At 40.0% G+C, this 27,331-nt stretch overlaps 2 protein-coding genes across 3 annotated transcripts in view; both read left to right on the forward strand.

Moving 5' to 3' along the window:
- Nucleotides 1-2,693, forward strand: part of il1rapl2 (interleukin 1 receptor accessory protein-like 2) — a 160,320-nt gene extending 157,627 nt beyond the window's left edge. The window contains exon 17 of one of the 2 annotated variants that reach the window (XM_044364054.1): nt 163-2,693. In XM_044364054.1, coding sequence (XP_044219989.1) covers nt 163-251 — 89 coding nt within the window. In that variant the 3' untranslated portion in view covers nt 252-2,693. The remainder of the gene's footprint in view (nt 1-162) is intronic. The other variant, XM_044364055.1, reaches the window with a different exon arrangement.
- Nucleotides 2,694-6,232: 3,539 nt separating this feature from the next.
- Nucleotides 6,233-27,067, forward strand: LOC122991027 (beta-1,3-galactosyltransferase 2-like). The gene is made up of 4 exons (XM_044364618.1): nt 6,233-6,440; nt 21,497-21,677; nt 22,893-23,150; nt 24,010-27,067. Exons 1-4 carry the CDS (start codon nt 6,415-6,417, stop codon nt 24,604-24,606), a joined length of 1,062 nt encoding a protein of 353 aa, XP_044220553.1. The 5' UTR covers nt 6,233-6,414; the 3' UTR covers nt 24,607-27,067.
- The last annotated feature ends 264 nt before the right edge of the window (nt 27,068-27,331 follow it).

Genomic DNA, 27,331 nt, shown 5'->3' on the forward strand with positions numbered 1-27,331 from the left:
TATAGTTGTCATGTAGGAGACATGGTGCACCATTGGCATGCAATAGTATTGTATACTGTAAAATGCAGCACCTGCTTTTCTCTTTTAAGCTGTAGCTTCTTTCTAATAGCTGTGTTGTGGGGGAGATTAATGCTAATCACTTCTGTGCTGTGTTTTTCCCAGGTGCCTCAGAGCAGTACACTTGGGAAGAAGCCAGAGCTCCACCTGAACAGCACCTTCGTACCCCTCACCAGCAGAGAACTAAGCTCTGACATCTGGTAAAAGGACTGCTCAACTGGTGCTGGATTACAGACCATTTTACAGACTGCTTTTCACTGGCTTTGGACATGAGGTAGACTGGTTGGTCGACTGGTTTTCATTGAGTTTTTGGGCTGTGTACAGACTTGGTGTCAGACTGGTTTTCAGGAAAGACTGATTTTGGGCCACTTCATCTTGCGCTGTGAACAAAAGACATCTTAAAGACTGCATAAGGCTTGGATTCACGGTGGTTGGGTTTACTGGCTGAAGACTGCTTACAGACAAACAGATTCAGATTATAAAACTGATTGTACACTGGTTTTGCACCTACCAACTGAGTACAGACTAATACAAACTGGTATGTAAGATGTGTAGCCATGACTACTGGAAAGGATTCATACAACATGCGTCCTGGTTATACTGTTAGATGAGTCACTGACTTGACCGGTGCAGATAGTCTGTAGACAGGTATGGTCATGTTGATGTAATGAACTGGAAGAGTCAATGAAAAGGTCCACGATACCGGACACAGGCTACAAAGCAGAACCTTGGAGCACAAAAAATTGCAATTTCCTCGCACACCAGCTGAATACCTGAAAAACCAGTTGATTCGTCAGCTGCTTAACTACTCGGAAATATTGGTCTACTGTAAAACAGAAGTAGCATATTGTTGGAAAGCCAGATGATCATCTGCTTCAAGCTGAGTTCTCAGAATATCGATCTACCTGTCGACTAGGTGGCTTGTCGTTAAACGAGGCAGACTTCAAGCAATGATTTCGGAATACCAGCCCACCTTAAAACAACAAGCCAACCTCTTGAAATACCACTCTACTGCTAGCTACCTGATTTGTCCATCAGAAGCTGAAATGGTTGACTTAAAAAATGGATTCCAGCAAGAATATCAAGATGCGAAGTGATACGCAAAGCAACAGCTAGAACTGCTAACTTTAATAACTAAGAAAGCACAGTTAGCTGGTGTAAATGGAAACATAAACTAGTTGACCAAAAGGCTAGTTATGTCTTGAACTAGGTAGGAGAATGGAAAATGGAGCCGGAAACTGGAAACCAGCCAGCTCATCACCTTGTAACCCAGTAAACAGTGTCCGGCTGGTACGACTCAACTCGTCAAGAGGTGAACTATCCAGCCTTTACCACCAAGCTAAAGGCTCAAAGGACTTGGCTTTTTCTAATTGCATGACCACCCATTTAGATAAAAAATAATCAAAGAAACATAGATAAAAGAGTAAATGACACAATCATTTGTTGCAGCCTCTGTTAATATGGAGGAGAATAAACGTCTTATGTTGATACAGTATATTTGTTTTCTGTCAGGCCATGAAGTAATGATAAAAACTGATAAAGGGAAAAAAGGAGGTGTCCCTCCAAAAACATTCAGATTTTTTTTTTTATTATTATTTATTTTGTTTTGTTTTATTTAAAGAGTTTTATCCTTTTAGAAGTTCGGTGGGAATTTTTACCAGGCTTTGTTTTTAATGTTTGTTTGTTACAATAATCTCTGTACAGCTTCCATAACGTATGCATAGATCTATACATGACAGTGATTTGTACCCTGCAATTTCTGTTCACACCCACAGAAGTGTGTTTGCTTTCATTCTGTTCCTCTGTTCATGGATGGATGGATGAGTGAAGGGATGGATGGATGGATGGATGAGTAGATGGACATTTCTCATGGCAGTACAACCCTACTAATGGACTGATGTTTTGAACCTGTCACTCTGGAATCGAGACCACTACCAATCAGCCTAAAGGGGGCTCCACTGCATTAAAAGCCGGACTCCAGCTGAACCAGACCACATTCTTCTTTGTGAGCTTTAAGAAACCAAGATTATTACCGTAATATTTAAGCAAAGTGAATAATGTTTTGAATTTACACAAAGGTACTGTCATTGTCTTATTAGAACAATGGATATTTGAGATTGTTTGATACAATAATTAATTATTTGAGTTGTTATATTCAATGGCAATATACAGTATAGTGGTTGTCTTTTGATTTCTGCTCATTTCTTTGACTATTCTTTGGATATATTGGTTGAAATAATTTAACTAAGAGCAAATAAAAATTCAATGAGTTGTTTTATACATATTGGTTGCTTATCGCATTCAACTGCTTTTTTCTCTTTTTTCTACTTCTTCCCTACTTCCCCCTTGGAGGTTTTCATCGTTGGTTTTCTTGCTTAGCTAAGCTCTCTGCGCATCCTCATGTATGGTTCCCGCTCCCCTCCTCCTATTCCATCTCTTTAACAAGTACTCCTGCCTATTTCCTCTTTCTCTTCTCTCACAGTCATGTGATATCAGCAAACTGTAAAGGTTATTGCATGTTATTGCAATACAGTGCTTCAAACACAGCAGCTGAAACAATGAATGAATTGATCTTTCAAATTTCTCATGAATGATGTTAGTTTAACTAACAGCATTTGGGGTGATGTATATTAATATTTTGGATGTTGTGTATTTGTATTTTGGAACTTCAGGTGCTTCATTAAGGTGAACTCTCTCTCTCTCTCTCTGAGAGCTCAGTCTCTCTCCCCACTTTTCATCTGTGGCTGCTTTTAACGGAGGAGCTCATGCGATTGGTCCTCACTGAAGCTCAACCCAAACTTTGCGCCTGGAGGGTTTGATCACATTTGCATTTGTGCCCTGTTTGAGGAAGCTAGAGCCCAAAGACTGGAATAATTATTCAACAACACCATTTATCTACCAAATGAACAACAACTCAGGAACCAAAGGCAATAATTAGAAGGACAATTTAGAGTTATATTTTTCATACACAACTGAACTTTTCTGTGCAGCATTATTAGATTCTTGGTTGCATGAACATGAGTTTGGTGCACTAGAATATTGTTGATAACATTCTCTTCTTTTTATCTTGGCCTCGAGTTTGGCCAACACCAGCATTAAAAACTCCCTCTTCTTATCAGTATGTTTTTTAGGTGTAAATACTTCAGGAAGCCTATTTCTGCACCCTGTAGACACCCTGTTGTTGCATTCTCATGCCTCAAAATGCTTTGCATCATTTGAAAGGTTAAAGGACCTAGTCAATGTTTTGCATATTTTACTACAATCCAATACTACATACTTATTTTGCCAATCAGATTTGAAATGTTGTCCTCCAGTCAAAGTGCCTCCATTAAATGCCAGAATACAGTAATAATGCATCACCCCTCCAAGCTTTGTAAATATCAGACCACTGGATTATGATATCACTACATATCATGTTCCACATACACAACGGACACTGCCTAATCCAAAGTAGCTCACCTATAACAATGTCATAATGTGATGAACGTGCTGATTGGACAAAATGGGGCACTACAATTAAAAGGAAAACCTGTGACAAAAAAGATGTCTGATCCTTCTGACACAACTTTATCACTGCTAATGAAAATAATTCCTGAACAAAATTAACAACTGCTTTTATTTTTCAAAAACAACATCAACTGAAGTGTTAGAATGATTAGAAAAGATGACATTAAATGAAATGAAATGACTGTGAATTAAACATCCCCGTTGCTATGACACTGTTTGGTTACAGCCTGAGTCACAGTGGATGTTGAAACTGATAAGTCAGTTTGGTTTGTAGAGGCTTGCTGCAGGCATTGTGCAAACCTCTGAGTACTTCTGCTACATTTTTATGTTACACATGAAGTTGTCTGAAACATTTGAATGAAATCTTAGTATGCACAGGAGGTTTTACTATACTGTAAAAACATATTATGTAACAATCAAGTAGTACCAATATAAATCTATTCACTAAGCATATGAAACACAAGCAAATTTCCGGCAGTGTGTGTATTTCTGCACTGACAGTCACTGAGTACAATAATAACACTGAAGGAAGCAAAACCAGTTGTGCCAGAGTTGAAATGTCCATGGCTGCACGTCTCACAGATGTGATTTTACACGCAGTCAAGGGCTCACACACACATAACGAAATTATTGTTGCGGTTGATTGGTTTCCATTTCTCAAAATTTTCAAAGCTACTGGCAGTTTCAGGTCATATTTATAGACTGTAAAATGGAAATCATAAAGGCATGCCATCAGTCTGAACTAATTAGGACAATCTGTGCAATCTGTTATAGTACAGCAACTTATTGCTGCCACCAAGACAAAAAATATTTGCTCACTTTCTTATATATATATATATATAGAGAGAGAGAGAGAGGGAGAAACTTTTCACATAACAAAATATCTTTTATGCTATTATAAGATTTTATTCGCACTTGTGTAAGTTGAATATTGAACCACAATTGGCTTCCAAAGTAGTTGTGATGTTACAAATCCTGCTTGGTACATATTTTCAGTGAGCAGAGAGAAACTTTCCCTCTTCAACAGATTAATGTGAAAACAGCCTTCTAGTGTCAAACTCTGCACATACATCATTCTGCACAGTGAAGCTCAAACATCACAGTGAAGTAACAATAAGAAAAACACATTTTTGTGTGGAGGGGGACTTTAGGGGCAAAATGGCTCAACTGCCACTTCATCCAGTATTTCATACAAACAATTAACCTTGCCTAATTCATGAAGTGCTTATTTCATATGAGCCTATGGAAGAAAAGTCACCGACCATCCCAGAACGGAAGATGACAGAATTAAATAAAAAGTCCCTGATATGCTAGAGGTTGGTTGGGTGTTGAAAAACTTAAGAAAACGCTGAATGATTAATATATTACTCATAAACCACAATAATGAAGAAGTTTGTTCAGAGCTCGCTATCTTGCTTTCATTGGCTGTGTCGATGTGTTCATATGCTCTTGTCTACTGTTAACACAATGTCAGAATTTCCTGTGTCAGGTATCATATCACAGTTTTCCTTCTCAGGCATTCTACTGGCGTGGTGTGCATACATTTCTTGCCCTTACTGGAAGGCGTTTATTGTGACACATTTGCATCAGGTGTCAGGTTTCATTAGCAGCAGACAGTGACATGATACACAGGCCCGTTCCTTTCACTTCAATTTCACTATGCAATGTAACGAGCTGTGGTTAACATACTCCCAGTACCCAGTCTGGCGACCTTCATAGTGCCTGCCCAGGGCACTGCTATGTTTTGGTTTTGGTTTTAAATTACATCATGTGAAACATTTTACTTGTATTTGTTTCAGAAGAATGTACACAGTTTGAGGCTGTATTTATATTTAAATTGGATATTATTCATGTATCTTTTGTGTGTACTTTCTGTTCTATTTAAAGTTCTATTTAAATTATATTCATAATAATTGTTTTAGTAAATATTTTGATTAACAAAAGGCATATTTGTGTCTTTATAACCATTGCTGTACATGTATTTATATATATATTTAATTCTCTATATTTTTATCTATTTCATTTTTCATGGGGGAGGGTTAGGGGAGGGTGCCTGAGGTGAAGCTTGCACGAAAATCTATTAGTGCCAGCCCTGATGATACACTATGATAAACAACCCACAGTATTCTGCTTGTAGAAGAGCACAAGTGTGTCTGTTAAAAAAGAAACTCAGAACAGCAGGATGGCAAGTATGGCGTATTATTGTACTGACTTATTAACTTTATTTGACTAAATTAAGGTTGCTGAGATTATGAATGTGAAAATGTTACCATGTCACTCATAATTCAAGCTCTATTGACTTTTATTTACAATTTACATTTTTGGTAATTGTAATTTCAATGATGAAAGAATTTATGCCTTTGAGGCTCTTTGAAGCTTCTAAATGTATGATGCCTCTAGTAAGTTTGAGATATAACCAAGTTTGGAAAATTACATTTAAGTTTATGTTGTGCCTGTCAACTGCAAAAACTAAAAAGACTGTACTCCCACTGAGGGAGTGTCAGTGCGCTATCTGGTAAATATAATGATGTTGTAATAATGACTCAAAAGTATGCAAAGTAATGTTGACTGTACTCCTGCTTAAAGCACATTAATGTAGATCCAATAGAGTTGATATTTGAGTTTTGTTCAGCTGATTGCCATGTAATTTCTCATTTTTTATGTATGTTTATAGAGCAGTGTGGTGTCTGTGTCTGCACGGAAGGAGGCCTGATATGTCTGCCTGACACACACAACCGCAAACCATAACACTCAACACAGACAGCAACATCCTCATTTCACCTGCTGTCAGACTAGTAGCTGTAAGAGTTACAACAGTCAGCTCTGAAATCATTTTCCTGCTTTGCAAAAATGACAGAAAACTCCATATCCAAAAGGTAAGTCTACAGTTTTAATTTTAAGTTTATTCAAAATGTATTGAGGGAAACTTCTTACATACAGCAAATGTGGTTCTTAAATGTGAAAGCTTTTATTATAGATCTTGTTGGGCAGTTATTAACATGGATCCGTCAGACTGATTGCTGTAGAGACTGCACTCCTCATAATCATTAGAGCTAATATCTTGATTACCAGTTTGCAAATGTATCATTTCTGACTATGTTGCTATAACATTTAATTGGGTGTTCAACAAGAAAAGCAAATATTATTTTGCAGCTAATAATGCTATGACACGAGCAAAATCTTCATTTTTTCTGGTTACAGTAGATAACAGTAATGTCAGTACTACTAATGACAGTAGAATATCTGAATTTACCGTACAGTTGAATCTTTACAGTTATATTTAGTTTTTAGCAAATATTACAAAGTTGGGTTAACGCATACATGTAAATACATACTTATTACTGAACTTATTGTGCAGCTACTCATGTGTACTGTTGTATCACAAGCGGTGAAAGTGGAAACTTTGTCTCTACGTGTCCTTGTTAGGACATTGCTTTGAACATTAAAGCCCACAACATGTTCAAAGATCTCTGGATAAACCTCTCCATCAAATGCGTCAACTGCTATCTCTCCTCAAAGCCTCACTCTAAACCTCAACTCTCATTACAATTTCTTTGAATGTAATGGAAATTGTAATTCTAATAGTTAGTTTAGTTAATTCATTAATTTAGCTATGTGTTGCTGTTTAATTTCTTTTCTGTCTTTTTGCTGTGGTTGGTGTTTGTTGTTTTTATATACTTTATATACTACTTTTATAGATATAAAGTGACAGTGAATGAGGCTTTGTTGATGTGTCTTAGGTTGGGGTGAAAATTCATTTATGTTTTTGATTATTTGACCAAAATATACTTAAATTTATATTTCTTTTGACAAATTTATCTCATATTAGTAATGCTCATGCCTCAGAAACCAGTTGATACTGTACATTTGAACAAATGTGAAGTAGACAGGTGCTTCTGTCTGTGAGTGTTCAACAATGTGTTTCCTGGCTATTTGCATACTCTTCAGACCATAAACCCAAACCAAAAACTATTCACCTAATTCTTTTCCTGTCTTTTTATAATTCTACTTGTGTTTTAGAACGGAAGTGTGATTACTTTATTTAGTGTTGTCAGCTTCGTACTCTTTATTTGCCAAAATGTTCATCAACAACTTGCAGATTGGCCACCCCAGTGAACTAATGATATAGAAACAGGATTTTCAAAAACATATATCTATATATACACTAAAGTGACATCTAGAGTTGATTTTATAAGACCGATGGCGAGAGAACCAGCGGAGAGCCAGGTAGGTGTGCCACTGGTGGCACATTATGTGGTGTTCTATCTCACACAGGCTCCACCCTCTACTGGACTCCCTCAATCATATGCACGTAGTAACCCACTGAAATTTGCATGTCATTGCAATCAGGATGTGCCTACCGATTCTGTGTGTCCCCTATAGTATAAAGGGCAGTGTCTGCTGCATTTCCCATCCTTTTCACTTCAGCAATGGTGAAATCAGCTCACTGATCTTACTTCTCCATGGATGCCAGCAACAGCTGGACCCTTATTGTCTGGTGTGACATCTCACTCAGCTGTGACAAGAGCGAACCGGACCTCAAGATTGATCTCTGCGGCAAAGATGAGTTCACCCACCGGACACCTTGGCTGAGACTCTCCAAGCAGTTTCACCGATGAATGATGACGTCAACCTCTTGTCTGTTGACAAGGCCCTTTCGTTACCACCCCCCCATGGGCCAATCTTCCGTATATGGTTTGGCGGCGGAGAGGGCCAAATTGGAATATCACACCTTCCTCTGCTGCTCCCCAGCTGACCAGCCATCCTCTGACACAGTTTTACAATGAATGGTGTCACAGCTGTGGGTTATTGGAGTGGATGGACAAAACACTGAGACTGGGTTATTCACTCCAGTGTTGGTGAGAACAGACAAGGGCACCATGGTCGTGTGCATCTACAGGCAAGGCGGAGTCCAATCCGCAGCCCTGTTGAAGATGGCAGAGAACCTGTTGGTGTGGGCCTCAGAACACCTCCTGTCTGTGCAGCTGGTGCAGACCATCCAAGCGGGGAGAGCAGGATCCAACATTGCTTGCTACAAAGCTAAGTGGTTGGGATTCCAATGCTGGTGTGGGGTAAGCAGACTGGACCGCGGGACATGTGCCGTGGGAGAGGTTCTCTCCTTTGTAGAATATCTGGTCGGAAAGGGGCGGTCTCATGCCACTATCAAAGTGTATTCAGCAGCTGATTCCTCCTGTCATGAGGGCTTTGGCAACAGACCTGTCTTTCCCCACCCTCTTGTGAAACTTTTCTTCCAGGGGGTTAGGAGACAACTGCCAGTGATGCGTGTCTCTGCCCACCAGTGGGAACTGCCTTTGGTGCTCAAGGCCCTAGCAAGTGATCCTTATGACCCTCTGAAGCGCTCTTCTCGGAAGGTGTTGTCGTTCAAGACAGCTTTGCAGCTTGCACTGACCTCAGCTAAGAGAGTGAGTGAATTGTGCGACCTATCAGTTCATCCCAGCTGTTTGCTGCTTTGTGGTGACCACAGTGGTGGTCTCAGACCAAACTCCTCTTTTGTTCCTAATACCATAAGGAGATCATTTACGTCAAGAGCTGTTCAGTTAGAGGTATTTTGTCCTCCTGAGGACTGAGGTTAGGCCATGATTTCACCCAGTTCATGTTCATGTTATTGGGCTGGTGGGCCCCCTTCTCCTCCACTTAAGCGGCTGGTATAATAAAATAGTAGAAGGGCCATGGCGACTAATCTATAGTTGGTCAGGCTCAGTGAGGCAGTCTGATGACATGTTGCAGCAGGGCAAACATTCACCAGCTTTACCTACTGTACCCATAGAGTCCAGTAGAGGGCGGAGCCTGTGTGAGATAGAACAAAGGTTACGATATTGTAACCCTAGTTCTATAAGCACAGGCAGAGCCCTGCACCTATGGACCCTGCCGCTCCTACGCCATCCATTGAAGTGATTTTGGGATGCGAGCTGCAGCAAGACACTGCCTTTTATGCTGTGTGGGACACACAGAATTGGTAGATACGTCCTGATTGGCCAGCTACATATATGCAAATTTCAGTGGCGTGTGTGTGACTGAGGGCAGGAGGAAATGAGGGTGTGGATGAGTTGCTCAACCAGGTTTTTGGTTTGCCTTTGGCAATATTTCTGATTTGTGAATAGCAGGATTGAATGAGACTCTTAATATGCTGATTGAAGTTGAGGTATAAAACTGCAAATATGCGTTTGTCCTTTTTGAGAGTAACTTTTATTTGTGCAACATCATATATACACTATTCTGCTGGAGAATATGGTGAAGGTCAATCATTAATAACTGTGATATAGAACAAATGTAGCTAAGGTATGAGAGAACCTCAGAGACACCACCTCTTCCTGCAGTATCTTCCAAAACCTTATATCACAGCAACATAAAACCACTTGAAAGTAAAAATTACAAATGTTTTTGCTGAGCAAACAGAAAGTAACCAAGCTATGTAACTAGACAGCAGGATCCTGCGTTAGATAAGTTAATAACATATGTCATGCCGTGTCAAACGGTGTCTACATTTACAAAATAGGATGCTAATAGTATTAGCTAACTAACATTAGCATTATCCATCATCAGCTGTCAGCTATCAGCCTCACATGGTCCTGGTTCTGAAATCCCATCCTGAACTTCATCATATCGCAAATCTTTTACAGCAGTTGGCATCCTTTAAGTTGCATTAATGCCTCCCTTTGGATTTAAACATCCACTGTTGTCCAGAACTATTACAGTCTTATCATTAGTCAAACTACTCTCAAAAATCTAGATATCAGTTTTTTCCCTTTCACCATGTCCCACACTCAAGCAGATCTTTAACCCTGACCTCCACTTGTCCTAGCCTCTGTAGCCCTCTTAGCATTGCCCTTCTTTCCTCTTCACATTTCCTGCATGAAATCAGGATGTGCTCAACTGTCTCTTTTTCCTGACACTGATCATAAAGGCCAGTTGGGTGTTTTCCTGTGATAAAAAGTGTACTATTAAGATTGTTGAGACCAATTCTTAATCTGCTTATAATTACTTGCTCTTTCCTGTTGATTCCACTATTTCTTACCACTCTTACTTTATTTTGTATTTCATTTAAGTGTCTTCCTTGTGTTGTGCTATTCCAATGCTGCTGCCATTGTTTGATTATTTCTTTCCAAACTATGCTTTCCTTTCTGATTTTGAACGTTTAATATTAATATCCACATATTCTCTCCTGACCGCCTCCTGTGCTAATTTGTCTGCTTTCTCATTTCCCAGGATTCCTGAGTTCCTGTTGCCTCTGTTATTTGATCCTTTGACCCATTTGTAAAAAGCTATATATAATCACTGTTATTTCTGTCCCTACATCTGTAATATTCCTGAACTAGATCTGCTGTTTTATTTCTGTGCTTAATATTCAGTAGTTCCATGTCCATGTAAGCATTTTGCATCCAGACTGGTCTCGCAGGCCACAACACAGTTGGACAAAATTTAATTTTATGAACTTGCATTTGTTCTGCTATGTCGTTACCTACCCATCCAAAACTTTTTGTATTTTTCCTTCTCCCACCAAGCCTTAAAGACCATTTTAATTGGATGACTATCTTTGTGCCCCCTCAGATTTACCCAATAGTTTGCCATTAGAGCTCTCCTACAGAGCCACAGTGGCATTTCTCCTGCCTCAACTTGAAGAGGAGAACTAGTGCCATTTTTTATTGCCCCTAAGCAAATCCTATGGCTGTTGAATCATACACCACACTACCATAATCTATTCTTGCCTGAATTAGTGATACATAGATATATTTCAATGACACAATATCAGCTCCCCATTCTAGCCCAGCAAGACACCTCAAAATGTACTCCCCAAAAACAAAAGCATTCTACTCTCTCTGTGTTATAACTTCAGATTTCTTAATTCCCTGGTTTTCTTACTTGTGAAGAACATAACTAACAGAGAATTTAAAACCCCATTTTGTTCCCCATCTTTCTACTTGATATATCCTTTCCTGTGGTTTCTTAACTAGATGTTCTAGATTCCCTCCCCTCTTCCACAAATCCCCATCATCTACAAACAGAGACCTTTCCATGCCTAAACGTATACTTTCAAATCATCATTTATCATAACTGAGAATAACACAGGACTTACAGCGCTCCCCTGGGGCATACCATTTTCTACAACATGTTTTGTTCTGAGAGGTCTGACCCTATTTTAACCTGAATAATCCTTCCACTTAGAAAATCCATAATCCACGTGAAGATGTTTCCCCCACTTCCCATTTGATGAAGCTTGATCAACAAACTTTCTCTCCATAACATATCATATGCCTTTTCCACAAAAACACTGCAGCCACTGTCTCCTTTTTAACCTGGGCTTTTCTGACCTCATCCTCTAAACACAGAACTGGGTTCATTGTGCTCCTGCCTTTCCTAAGTGCATGAGCCTCCCATTAACCATTCACTCCATTAGTTTATAGATCTGGTTTACTAGGATCTTTCCCAGGGTTTCTGAATGGAATTATAATTACTTCCTTCCAGCTCATAGGGACTCACCCCTCCTCCCAAACTTTACTGTATAATATCAGCAATTTATTTAATCCTCCTTCATTATTCATCCTTGTATTATGTGCTTTTTCTTTATTAGCGATTTTTGCCCTGCTACTACTTCTGCTTTCTGGTACTGGTATTATTATTAGACATATTGCTTTCATTATTATTGTTGTTATTGTTATTACTGTTGTTGCTGTGCTTCTCTGTGTGTCTCTCTCCCCTCTCCCCCTCCCACTTTCTCTCGCAACCCAACCAGTCAAGGCAGATGGCCGTCCACCGAGAGCCCAGTTCTATCTGACATTTCTTCCCGTTAAAGGGGAGTTTTTCCTTGCCGCTGTCACCAAGTGCTTGCTCATGGGGGCGTTGGGTCTCTGTGAATTAAAGAGTACAATCTAGACCTGCTCTATGTGAAAAGTGCCCTGAGATAACTTCTTGCAATTGTGCACTATATAAATAAAAATGACTTGACTTGACTTAGATGTTTAATCATGGCCTCTTCAACTCTCCAACAATAAATGGGATATCTAGTTCATTACCACTGCTATTCATCAAAGGTATTTACTGGTTCAGCCATTTCTTTATTGGTTATCACCACTTCATTTGTGATACTTAACAGGGTAGTCCCATTTCCCCCTATCGCCTCCCCCCTTTTTTTTTTATCATTCCCCAGACTTCCACCATCTGAGTGGTGTTCCCAATTGACCCACAGAACCTCCTTCAATATGTCCTCTTTGCCTGTCTTACTGTTTTGTAACCATTGCTTGGGCTTGTTTGTACTGAAGCAAGTGCTGAAAATGATGGGATCTTTTGACCAGTTTGAATGCTTTGTTTCTATTCTTTCCTGCTTGTTTGCACTCATCATCCCACCATGGAACTAATTTCTTCTTTTAGAACTTCTTTGATAGATCTTATTGCAGCCAATATTATACCCTGCATTATTTTACAGTTAAACATTTCTGTATTCATAGTTACTAATCTGATGTAATTGTTCACATCACATTCACTCATGAAATTTCCACAATTAGCTTTTCCAAAAGTCCATTTTCCACCTGTGCTCTCAGTGGTCTGTACCGTTGCTGTATTTATTTTACTGTATATTGGATAATCATCACTTCCAATGGTCCCTTCCTGATACACATGCCAGTCAAACAATGGCACTAAGATATTGGTTACTAATGTCAGATCTAGCACAGATCATCTATCCTTGTGTTTCTTCCATCATTAATAGATAATGATGGATGATCCATAATAATACAAGGTGTTTCTCATCCAGCAACTCTTCCACTACCTAGCCATTGTAATCAGTTATATCACTCCCCCATAATGTATTATGTGAACTGAAGTCTCCACACCACAGTGTTTCCTCTATGTATCCCTTCTTTTTCCTCAAGTCTGCTGAGTTCTAATTTTCTGCATGGATCATAGAAATTTATAACCACGCAATAATTCAATAGTTCTATAGGAGACGCCCTCTTTCACAAATGTGACACAACCCCCTCCTGCCACATCTTTCCTGTCCTGCCTGATTGACACATTTATTAAGAACTCTAAGCTTGGTTTTAAACACATTTCCTGAATACAGAATAGGTCTGGTTTTTCTTTCAACTTTGGATGAACTGTTTGAAATCCTGGCCATTAGCAGTCAAACCTCTTGCATCTCAATGGAGGACTAAAATTGTTATTACTATTAACCAATTCATTGTTTCTTGACTTGCCTGAATACTTAACTCATCCGTGACTTCCTCCCATCTTACACCTCTCATATACCGTAATGAACAGCTGCTTTGACAGTAATCTGAATTCTTTCTATTTTAGATTTTGCATCTGCTATCTGCTATAACTCCTGCTATGAACGTTAACAGTTTCTTTTTCTCTGCCAACATCTTCCTGTCAAATTCTTTCAGAATACTTGTCAATGTTTGTTCTATCCCACACCCCCTACTTATCAGTCACTTTCTCCTGTCCAGCCAGTTTAACTGCCATTGCATTAGATGCTTTCTCCTTTCCTCTTATCTGCTGTACAGCCGCCTCTCACTTCATATCCCCTGTACACAATACTGTGTTGATCTCCACAGTTACAACATTTCCATTTTATACCAGGTCTACACTTTCCATATTCATGATCACCACCTTGCACGTCTTCTCTTGCCCTTGCACATCTTATCTATGTGCCCAAACTCCTTGCAATTGAAATATCTCATTGGCTTTGGGACGAATTCCCTCACATTGTATTTTATAAATCCAAAATAAAGTTCTTTAGGGATATCTTAGGCATCAAACTCAAACGGCACTGTTTCTTTCTCTTTTCTCTCAGCTCCTCTTGTCATTTTTTTTAGCATTTTTAAAGGTGCAGTGTGTAGATTTTAGTAGCATCTGTATAATACCATGACAATAAGAATCGTTGTGTTTTCATTACCTTAGAATGAGCCTTTTATATCTACATAGGAAGTGGGTCCTCTTCCACAGAGCCTGCCATGTTGCATCGCCATGTTTCTACAGTAGTCCAGAACAGACAAACCAAACACTGGCTCTAAAGAGGATCTTTTGCGTTTTGCAAGTTTGTTTTTGCAAGTTTCGTGGCCACAATGGGCTCTCCTACATGCTTGGAAGGGAGGGTGAGGGGAGGTGTATTCATTTGGTTGCAATCTGCAACCTCACTGCTAGATGCCACTAAATCCTACACCAGGCTTGTGATTTCATCATTCTAGGGGTAAGGCCATTCGGTCTTTGGTGTCACAAAATTTTTTAGAGCACAAAGACCATTGAGTGAAATAAGAGGATTTTGGGCCTACAAATAGATGACTTAACTTTCCAATAAGAAAAAAACAGGAATGACATGAAAAACATAAATTATTCACTTTTTTAATATCAATAAAAAACAAAAGCATTTTAAGTTATTATATTATAGGCCTATAGGCCTAGAGAAACAAACTGAGCAAACGTTAGCAGCAGCTCGGCTCGCAGCCCCTCCAGTGTCCTCTATCCACCATACAGTGTCAGATAAACACTGATTTTTAACACGAAACTGCTTTATTCAGTGTTCTCACCTGTTTTTTATCACTGTGTACATTTTTTTTTTTTGAGAGGAGGAGATCTCTGCAGATAATTCAGCTCCTGATATAAACCTCCTGAATGTCTGGATCTTAAAATGTCAGAGAAACAAGCTGAGCAAATGTTTGCCTTCCACACTAGCCTTCTGATGCCTGGCTCCCTTCCCCACCTGTTCCCATTCATTTCCTCCTCTATCACTCTAATACCCCTCCTCCTCACTCAACTCCATGCTGTTGTAGCTCCTTCCCCAATATGATACAACAGTCAATGAGAAGTAGCATGAGAGAACCGCCACCGGGACTATACAGACCATCGGCTGATACTCTCACACTCTACTCCCTACTTGACCTAATCCAATGTAAAAGTCAATTAATCTACCCAAATTGACTCAAACCAGCATAACAATAAATGGCAACCAATTTCAAAACTTTGCACAAACTCCTGCTTCAACTGACTTCCGCCACAGCGCCATCATATTGCAAATAACACAACACTCCTGTCTAAAATAAGCCCACACACAACTGTGTTCTTCTTCATTTGCTAGCAAACTATGCTATTGCTAAACTGGAAGAATGAATACAATTGCGTTCGATCCATGGATGTATTATAAGAGCTGGATACCAGACTAAAAATGGCGCCCATTCAGTCCTATAGGAATTGCTCACCTGGCACATACGCAAAAAAAAGTTTCTAGCTTCCAGGTTTGCTTCTGCGTTGTGCTGCCCACTGAATATGCGTAGTAGTGTTTCCTCTGCTGGCCACGCCCGTGAGCTCCCACTCGGCCCATAGACTTTACATTGTGACGACAAATCGCTTTTCTCGACTCGAGGAAAGTTTTACAAATATAAAACCTCCATGGATCAAAAGTTCATAACAGAAAGAGTCATTGAGGTTGACAACAATTGACGTTGTTTGCAGGGGTCCTGTCAACAGTTTTATAGATGTCTGTTTTACAATGGTGGTCTATGGGGAAAATCCTTTTTGGGCCTCAGGGGGATTTTTCGCTGCAATACCGCGAGTGGCCACTGGGAAAAATTGGCTGCAAGGCTGAGTGGCGGCGCCCTATCTAGCTCTTATTATACATCCATGGTTCGAACCAGAAGAGAAAAAATGGGTGGGGCAGCATGCGCACATTACGCATGCATTGGCGTCTGTGAGTACCTGCCAGAAGCTGTCAGAAATTGTCTCTTTATCGGACTGCAATAGTCAGTACTCACCCATATGCAATCCTCCAGCCTTGTTGCCCCGGCGGCCCGGTCGCTCTCCTCCCTGATGTCACAATTGATCTCCACCTCTGCTGCCACCCCTCCTTGGCTGCCTTCAATGCACACCGGCACTGCCCGCCCGGAGAGTCCTGAAGCCGAAGCGGATGGCCATTCCTCCGAACGAGAGTTGGTTGTAGGGGCACCGGATACCACCACCTCCGCCGCTGCTCTGGAGCCACCAGCTGATCTGGAGGTCGGAATTGGAATGGCCTCGGTCCACAGCTTCACTCTGATGCCATCCCAGCCATCCTGGGCTGAGGTGGTTCATCGTGGCCAAAAGAGGGATCTGGTTAAAAGGAGAGTCTCTCCACCACCTCCTTTCACTCTATCTAACCACTTTCATTGATGGATGATGCTCCAGTCCATCCGGGTGAAGCCCCTGCAGTCCCGCTGGCGCCCGAGCCAGCGGATTCCACTCCGGCTCTGGCCCCTCCCGTCACCACTGCGTCTCCTCCACTTGTGGCAAGTGCAGAACGGGCGGCTCGCTGCTCCATGAACGAGAATAGGCGCCGTAGGATGCAGCAGGAAGCAGTCATCAGACACTCGGGAGATCTTCCTCGGGCTGAGCCTCCTTGCTCTTGCCCACCTCCGCAGACTCTCCGACCTGAACAGCTGTCATTGCAGATGGAGCGCCTGCTGCCCAGTCCAGGTAGCTTGCACACTTCACCTCCTCGTCCTCTCATTCCACCCACTACATTAATTATCGGTGACTCCATAACCAGGGACATCCGTTTCATAAATGCTATTACTCGCTGTTTCTCTGGTGCCACAGTACCCGTGATTATGGATAAATTCCTCTGTTTGCTGCCCTCACTCCCAGCCTCCATCACACATATAGTGCTGCATGTAAGGACGAACGACACTTCCTGTCGGGAGTCTGAGTGCACCAAAAATGACTTTAACCTCCTTTTTAGCGTTTTAAAGGACACTGGAAAGTATTTTTATCAGCAGGCCTATTCCCTCCTTTGGATGTGGAGCTTAGCGCTTTAGCCACATTCTCAGCCTGAACACCTGGCTCCACTCCGCATGTAGTGCTCAAAACTTGGTTTTTATTGACAATTTTAACTTGTTCTGGGATCGTGCATCACTCTCTAAAGGAGATGGGATTCATCTCAACAGGCAAGGTACTCAAATGCTGTCGTCAAACTTTCAGCATGCAATCCAGTCTGCTCCACGTGCATGACTGTGTACACAACATACACCCACTCCGAAACCCCCCTCTCCCTCTCCTGTCTCATCCCATCCCATCGTCTCATGCGCCAGCACCCCCTATCATCCACCAGCAGCAGTAACTCTTTGACCCGTCCATCTCCTCACTTCAGGTCCTGGCTCACTGATTCCAGTTGTCAGGAACAGGGCATCCCGTCCACGCTCCTCTGTGCAGATCCTCTGTACCTGCGCCCCTTGGCCCGGGCTGCTGCTAACAATGACTCTGTGCCCCTCAGATTAGCACTGTTGAAGGTTCGCTCCATTTAAAATAAATCCTTTTTATTGAACGACTTTTTCATCTCAAAAGGATTGGACTTTCTATTTCTGACTGAGAATTGGCAGAAATGTACGGATTACAGCCCTTTTATTGAACTGTGCCCATCTGATTGCACTTTTATCTGCACCATGAGATCCACAGCCGGGGTGGAGGTCTTGCTGTGGTCCTGAAGAAATGCTTTCAGAGTCAATCAGTGAAGACTGCAATGTTCACCTCTTTTGAACTGCAGTTAACCAAAGTTGGTCTTTCTAACCTGTTTTATTGTATGTTTACCGACCCCCTCGTTTTAACAGTTCTTTTATATCTGAACTCAGTGATTTTTTATCCTCTATCATAAGGTTGGAGTAAGTTCTTATGGTTGGTGATTTGAATATTCATGTGGATAATGTCACTTGCAGCTTTGCTGCTGATTTCCTTAACATCACTGAGTCTTTCCATTTTATTCAACATGTGTCTTGGCCCACACACATTAGGGGGCATACCCTGGACCTTGTTTTCCGTCAGAAGTGTTCCACCGAAAATGCTCTTCTCAGAGTTTCCAATGACTTATTGATGTCCTCAGATGTGGGTGAATGCTCCATTCTAGTGCTGCTGGATCTTAGCACAGCTTTTGACACTGTGGATCACAGAATAATGACTGAAAGGCTCAGGCAATGTGTGGGTGTCTCAGGGAGCGCTCTGGACTGGTTCTCCTCCTACCTCACAGATAGGAGTTTTTCTGTGTATCTTGGTCCTTACGCATCCAAAAGTGCTTCTCTTTCCTGTGGTGTGCCGCAAGGCTCCGTTTTGGGTCCTATTCTCTTTGCTTTATATATGCTCCCCCTAGGTCAGGTTATCAGCAAATTTAGTGATGTTTCCTATCATTGTTACGCTGACGATATTCAGCTTTATGTATCTTTTAAGCCTGATAACCCCAATAAACTGTCTGTGCTGCACAACTGTCTGACTGCTATCAAGGACTGGATGTCAAACAACTTCCTACAGTTTAATACTGACAAGACAGAGGTTCTCATTATTGCTTCTGGCAGTATAGCTCCCAAGGTAGCTAAGAGTAATGGGTCCCTTTCATCAGCTGTTAGGTCAAACTTAAGAAATCTTGGTGTCACATTTGACCAGGCTGTGCATTTTGATCAGCATGTTAAATCATTGACCCGTACATGTTTTTTCCATCTATGAAATATTGTTAAACTCAAGTCCATCGTATCACAACCGGAACTAGAAATGATCATCCATGCATTCATATCATCCCATTTGGACTATTGTAATTCCATTTTCACTTGTCTCAGCAAAGCATCTCTGAACCAGCTACAAATGGTCCAAAATACAGCTGCAAGGCTGTTAACCAGGTCCAGCAGGATGACTCACATCTCTCCTATTTTAAGTTCTTTGCACTGGCTGCCCATTCATTTTAGGATTCATTTTAAGGTTCTTGCTATTACATATAGAGCCCTGCAGGGACAGGCTTCTGAGTACATCATGGACCTTATCCATCCCTACGTCGCCACTAGGTCACTTAGGTCATCAAACCAGGACCTACTGGCTGTCCCTCGCTCGCAGCTGAAAACTAAAGGTGATCGTGCCTTTGCCTTTGGAACTCTCTTCCTGTACATATACGGTCAGCAGTCTTTATTGAAGTTTTTAAAAACCTATTGAAGACACATCTTTTTAAATTGGCTTTTGTGTCTTCTTGAGTTGTCTGATTGGTGTGTGTGATGTGTAATGATCATTTGTTCATGTGTATCTACTTGTGGTACCTTTTTTTTGTTTGTTTGTTTGTTTGTTCTAATTTTAACTTGTGGCATATGTTTTTACTCTATGTATGATTTTATGGTCTTATTTTCCACTCTTATTCCTGTGAAGCACTTTGTGAATTTCATTTCTGTGAAAGGTGCTATACTAAATAAACAATTTATTATTATTATTATTATTATTATTATTATTATTATTATTATTATTATTATTATTATTATTATTATTATCATAAGATGAATTCTAACACAATCTCGGAACCCAAAGGCTATCTGTCTGATGATGATATAGCCCCTGGGGGCAACAGTCAATATTTCAGGGGCTCTGGTGTAGCCAGCAGATATCCAGATAATGGATAACAGATATCTGGGCCAAGACTTCGCTTTCATGCGCCAGTTGTTGTTTACAGTCCGATTAGCAACTTGAGATGGTCCAGATGACATTTGGGTTAATCTCTATGAACAGATATATGCATATGAATGCAGATACATTTTTAAAAAGCTACTAAAAAGCTAAATTGTTGTCAGACAACAGCCAATGGGTTCCAAGATTGCATTTCAGCCAATGCGTTCCAGCTATTTTGCTCTCTACATGCACTGTTTACCTGCATGCAACCAAAGCTCACTCAAACGTGATTAGTCAATACTACTTGGACTACAAACGGAAACCAGAAAGCTTCCAGTACCAGAATCTTGTCTTGTTGCCTACAGATTCTGCATTCATATGCAGATATCTGTTTATAGAGATTAATTCTAACATGAACACAACCCTACAAAGAAAACTAGCCTATTAACTGTTTTATCTATAGCACCTCCGTTCACCACACACTCAGCATACCACTGTCAACACAGTAGCTAGAGTCATGTGATGAAAATGAGCATCAGCACTTACTCAAATATGAATATTAAAACATTAGTAAAAAAGAAAAAACATTAACTTAACACAGCTCATAGAACTGCGAGGAACCATTGAGTTATTCTTGTAATAGGTGTCCTACTGTTTAAACGAGATGATGCAGCCTTTTCAAAAGTTAATAGAGCTGTTTTTACCTGGAGCTAAATGCTTAGGGTTGTTCAAGGACCAGTGTGTAGGATTTAGTGGCATCTAGTGGTGAGGTTGCAGACTGCAGCAAACTGAATACCCCTCCCCCTCCCCCTCCTCTTTCAAGCGTGTAGGAGAAACGCGAATGGCCCTCTTTAGAGCCAGTGTTTGGTTTGTCCGTTCTGGGCTACTGTAGAAACATGGTGGGCTCCATGGAAGAGGACCTGCTCCCTATGTAGATATAAAGGACTCATTCTCGGGTAAGGAAAATACAACGATCCTTATTTTCAGGTGATTATAGTTAGTAACTAATTAAAACATATTTATGAATATTGTATTCCATTTCTGCCAAGTCCATTCCTCTAGATGCCACTAAATTCTACACACTGCACCTTTAAGGTTTCACAGACACTTTGACTGTAATGTGGTTTTGGAGCTTCTTAATTATGTTGATTGATTGCTATATATGTGCCATGAGGGCTACAAAGTAAATCAAATGTGTTCACCATCTCAAGCATATATACTATGCTACACATCAATATGTACAATGGGTTAACATGCATCACACATTTGTCTACAAACGTTTTAGTGCTTGCAGTAAGCCCAGAGCAGTTTGTGGTTGTGGTGATTTCTGATGGATGCAGATTTTAATGGAGACTCCTTCCTTTGCTCTAAACAGTTACACATAAATCACAGCTAATGAGGAATGCCTACATTTCTGGTCAAGGGAGAGGCAATATAAGCAAAGTGCTTCCTGATTCTAATCCAGTAATGGATAGTGAGGTGCTTCTGATGTGCAGTTAAGGGGCATTAAAGATGTCTATTTTCACTTTTGTCTTGGCAGTGAAAAGACTCCATGGACAAGAACTAGACGATGGTTGTGCTTTTTGACGCTGTTCCTCGTGATCGTAACTTTAGTGTTACTTTGCTACAGTTCAAGCCTCGAGCCTTTGCACATTTGGATTTATAAGATTTGGTCAACCAAATCTTACAACACTCAACAACATATGACTACAAATGGCAGTGTAAGTATATTTACTGATGTCAGTGTTAAATCACATTGAAACAAATGCAGCTGTCAAAATGACAAAGGAAAAAATCTGATCTACTGTTTATCTTATAATAAGAAATTTCACACACTTGAGATGAGTCAGCAGTAACACATCACTGTTCTCTTTTTTACCTCCTCATGCATTGGAGATAGTGTTTAACATTCAGGTGTCGAAATTCAAAGCAAAGTGAATTTTAGATGAGAAACAATTGCGAAGGAGTCAATGGAAAGATGCACATGGGTGCTAATAGTCTCAAATTCGCTCTAGGCTGTGTGAATTGAGGCAAAGTTGCTTCTGCGCAATTTGAAAATGTTACAACATGGCAACTGACAAACTACAGTTACTTTTTACATGTCAGTCATTGATAAAAGTAGTTACTTTGCTAATCACTTAACAGCACATGTAAATAACTACATCACTTGATAATTTACTTTCGTTACTCAGCACAGCTCTGTCAAAGGTGCCTTTAAACAACTTCAAATCCTGACACGCAACATATTCTGTACTTAAATTGTAGACAGAAAATCAAACATACATAGTGGTTGAAGCAGCAGCAACTTTGGCTGTATTTAATGAACATCACCAGATAGCATACCGTTAGCCCCGGTGAATGTGGACGGCAGTCCAGAAGTACTATCCTCATGGTAAGACTTTGAAGTCCACCAAACATATTGCAAAACAGCGAGTAAGCAAATCCCCAAATTGTAAGAGTAATGGAGCGATACGCAGGATTAGTAACTGCAATGTATGTACTGAATTTCAAATTGTATTTCCTTACTCTGATCATTACTGAATAAAGAACTTGTTATTAATTTACTGCCCAACACTCATCCCTGGACTTTAATAAATCTACTTCATATATGTACAGAGATGAGAGGAAAATTGTGGTGACACACACAGACACTCCACACGTACGTTGCTGACTAGCTAAACCTAACATCTGTGCAGTTGGTACATTAGCTGTTTTGGGTGAATAAAAACAGACTGCACAAACTTGTGCAATTAAATCAGAGTCAAAATTCCCATTGTCATTTGTCTGAATACATCTTAATAGATACATATTTTTTTTTATCTTTTTATTTGAAGATAATATTACATTGTAGACAAGTTAACAAGAGAAAAAAAGATACTGTACTGAACTAATGAGTTTCAACACACAGTAAACACCAACCCTCTCTGCTTGCACAGACCTCACCAGCCCAGCCTTCAACATCAGAGTACTTTGTGGCATACCCACACCAGTACCATTTCATATTGGACGAACCAGATAGATGTCAGCAGGAAAGCCCATTCGTGGTTCTTATGATCCCAGTCGCACCTCACAACAGAGAGGCACGTGATGTTATCCGCAAAACGTGGTGCAGAGAAACCAGAGTGCTGGGTCGAGTGATCAGCCACTATTTCCTGCTGGGACGGTCTAAAGAGGGACATGGGTTAGAGAAGCAAGTAAGTTGATTCATTTTTGAAATGACTGGGTTCTCTTTCACTATCCCTTTCAATCATTAAAGAACAGTTTAAACAAGAGAGGGGAAAACATTTTAGCGGTTAATTGAGGGAAAATCCAAGCACATTTCTATTCTTGCTGTGTGCAAAATAAATAGACCAACATGAATGAGCAACAGCAGATGCTTCAGAGAATATGAAACTCACAAGCTTAACAGCTCAGGGAGAGGATAGAAGGTTGAGATGCCAGTTATAGTTGCAGCCAAACAAAATGCGCTACAGAGTACTATCAGATTATTTGGTTAGATTGGTTTATGTCTAGTGTTTTTGTATATACTGTGGCTTGGAAGAAAAAAATTGAAGAATTTGTTAGACTGCTTTTTGCATTTAATCTTAAGGAACTAAAACGTTAAAGCTGCACTAATCAATATTTTTATATCAGCAATGGATTAGTTGCCAATGTTTAATGTGAAAGGGGTCAGTCACAATGACAAACTCAAAGAGAATTATTAGAGTTCTACACAGTGCTCCAGCATCTTTCAGATTTTTGCTCTGGTTTTATGGCTCGCAATTTTACTGTTTTGGTTCCTTCAAAGCCCTAATCAACCACTTTTCTAGCAGTACCAACAGGCAGCTATTTTCATCAAAAAGTTAGTTGAGGGCAAAACGTAGCTAAAAGCAGAGTGAATATTTGACGTACATTCACATGGTAATGTTGCTCCATAGCTACTGGATGTGAAAATAGGCCATTGTTTCCTCATACACTGACAATACCAATAGGTGATAATATGTCAGTTTTCTGATTCCAAGCAGCTAAAAATATTTGACAGTAAAGTCTGGTCTCCTATCTCCCTGTCTTTAGGTGTTACAAGAAAGCCAGAAAAATCATGACATTCTCCAGAGTGACTTCTTGGACACCTACAACAACCTCACCATTAAAACCATGGTCATGTTTGAATGGCTCAGCAACCACTGCCCCAACACCTTGTATGCCATGAAGATTGACTCTGACATGTTCCTTAATGTCCACAAACTCGTTGACATGCTTTTGAAAGCCCCCCAACATCTGTACATGACAGGAATGTTGGCACAGGGTGCTCCTGTTCTTCGAGACCATAACTCAAAGTGGTTTCTGCCTTATTCTGCCTTTCCTGAGTCCACGTACCCTCCTTATGCCCTGGGACTGGGCTATGTGTTCTCACTGGATTTACCTAAAAAGATAGTAGAGGCATCTGCACATGTAAAAGCTATTTACATTGAAGATGTGTATGTGGGACTGTGTATGAGACATCTAAATATTGCACTAACAAATCCTCCTAATGGTGGTCTCTTCAGGGCAATAATGCAAAAGGAGACGCGCTGTTACTGGACATCTGTCATTACAACAATACTGGGCAGCCCTAAGCAGCTTTTAGATGTATGGGGAGCATATCAGACTGAAGTACAAGGGGGCTGTTGAACACCTCTGTGTGGCACATCCTTTTAACATTAAGGGACATCCTCGACCTACATAGCCCTCTGTTGTGCAGTACAGCAGTTACACCACTCTTTTTACATCATAAGTTTCTGCCTCAATGATATCTGTGAGTGCAAAGTTCGGTTTGTATTTTTGATGCTAAGACAGATATTGTGAGACATATCTTTTTCTACACACATTTAGAGGTTAAGAAAAAAATGTTCATATTTTAGGTATTTGCAATGATTGCACAAATCATTATTAAGATTTCAATAATTAAATATTTATTTCAGTAGAGATCAAGTTTTAAAATTGCTCTTGGTGGCCATGCAGCTCACAGTTGTAGGAAGTGTGTGATTAACCTGAGTAATCACATGAAGTTAGCAGGCCAAGTAAGTACCACACTGTGAGGTAATGTAGTTGTTTTCACCTTAGCCCCTACAAGAAGAATATTAACCTTAATGTTCTATTTTCAAATTCATTTTAGTGGCATGAAGAAACAGTATGATCGGTCCACAGGGGTGTGATTTGCACATAATCACTGAGACCACAGCAACATCCTTGCAGATGAAGAGGCCCACCCACGCAGTTCTGCTGCATGTGTGTGTAAAGGCGCACAATGTTACACAGTTCACACAGTGTGCAGCAAGACTGTAGTTGTAGTGACTGCAGTCCAGGAATAATCTGGATATCCACAACATGAATTCAATATTCTATCAGGGATGACCAAACAGATACTACAACTAAACTAGATTTTTATGTTAGCTGGCCTGACTAGTTGTAACCAAAATATTCACCAACAAAATAGCTTTTGCCATACAAAGAACCCTTGTAGACATAAGAACACCATATGTGATGTGCAATAAATTGCTTTGGTTAATGAAAAAAATTTCAACTAAAAACATTTTTGTGTTGCACACTTCGCTGATAATAAAGTGTGGTATTGTTGATTTCCTGAACAATGGAAAGTACTTGAATCAGAATTGAAAAATGTATGCATGGCCTGAACCATGTACTGCATGAGATGTGGCTTCTATCACTGATAGCATTTCCTGGAATGACTCTATAGCTCATGTTAAATCTATTTCAGAATGAAAATGGAAATGAAATGGAAATAATGAAATAACGTTAAATTCCTTCACAGATTAAACTTTAAAGTACTCCTCACAGATGCAGGTGTTGGGCCTCAACCATAGGGTCACACAAAGAAAGGCCTGCATGCAAGTCACAAAGCCTGACAAGACATTCATGGTTCTTAGAGGATGAATCCTAATGACTGTAGTGGTCCCCTCAAGTTTTCACCAGCACCACCAGCAGGTCAAAAATTTCAATCATCCAGTCAAATACGCCAACATCTATTCAATGGGTTAGCATAAAACTTGGAAGAGACATTCACGGTTTCCAGACTACATACCTTAATGACATTGGTGATACCCTGACCTTTCCTATTGCGTCACCAGCAGGTTGACATTTTTTGTTTCACTCTACCACTGGATGAATTACTATGAAATTTTGGTACACACATATATATTCCTGTGTAGGGAATATACATTTATAAGATAAATTGTAAAAGCTTTGGTGATCCTTTGAGAATTCATCTAGCACCATCATCAGGTAAAAGTTTTAATCTGTTCAAAATTGTAAATTAAATAAATAAATAAGGAGGATATATTAGAATTAAGTTATGAAAGGTAAAATGGTTTAAATACCCCTCAGTCAGTGGTTGAAAGCATAGGCAGGAGGCATAGGCAGTGGTATCCAGTGTGTTCTTTGAATAATAGTTAAGGTGAGACTGAGAGAATTAGAATATTATACTGTATATATTTTAAAAATGCCACAACCTGCAGTAAAATCTTTATCTAAAGAGATGTTCTCAATCGTTGACAAAATGGCAGAAACTTGACATTCCTCTAACTAGTAGTGCAGTGGTATTTGTATCTAGATTGGATATCTGGACTTCTGCATCAGAAACAACAATTTTAAATATTGACCATCTCTGACTTCTAATGATGCTGTGCATGAAAACCTAGAGGAACCTGGTGATTTTGGTGAATGTTGGTGAATTAGGTTGTTTGACAGGCTCCTTAACAGTAGTAACATCAGTTGTACTTATCCTAGACAGCCCTCATTAGCACTGCTGAGTCACCGAGCATCGTGTGTGCACATGTAGCTGTTGAAAATGCAGGAAATAGCCTCTTGTATCAAGTTAGCCATTTCCCAAAGTACTCAAACTCAGGAAAACCTCTGAAAGCCATTAATTTATAATTACTTAGTAGCTGCAAAATGATAGATTTATTCACTTCACAGAAATCAGCTGAGCCAACAGCCACTGAAGACCTTTCTATAAAACTCAATCAGTGGTGGAGCTGCCACACTCTGTTAGATGAATATTTCATTTTATGTGCCCCACCTTGCTACACTGAAATAAATAGATAAATAACAGATAAATAATTTCATGATACAATTGAATTGTCTGTGTCTATCTATGTATGATTTGAATTTTACATGCATACTGTATATAAATATATTTTTTAAGTGAGACATTATATAAATGATTTTATTTTACTGCTGTCAGTAATAGTTTTTTCTGTCTTGTGGGTGAGACAAGTTACACAACCTCCAACTGATCTCCTGATATCTATTTGTTAAACCTTTGGCTTCCTCTTCCTCGCCCCGTGTCCTTTATCAGTCCTATCAATAATAACCTACACATGGTTTATACGTCCGA

This window comes from Thunnus albacares, chromosome 10 (assembly GCF_914725855.1).
Source record: "Thunnus albacares chromosome 10, fThuAlb1.1, whole genome shotgun sequence".
NCBI lineage: Eukaryota > Metazoa > Chordata > Actinopteri > Scombriformes > Scombridae > Thunnus > Thunnus albacares.

Coding starts and splice junctions, on each gene's coding strand:
- LOC122991027 (XM_044364618.1), top strand. CDS start 6,415: ATGACAGAAAACTCCATATCCAAAAG. Junction 21,678..22,892: donor ATATGACTACAAATGGCAGT/GTAAGTATATTT, acceptor CTGCTTGCACAG/ACCTCACCAGCCCAGCCTTC. Junction 23,151..24,009: donor GACATGGGTTAGAGAAGCAA/GTAAGTTGATTC, acceptor CCCTGTCTTTAG/GTGTTACAAGAAAGCCAGAA.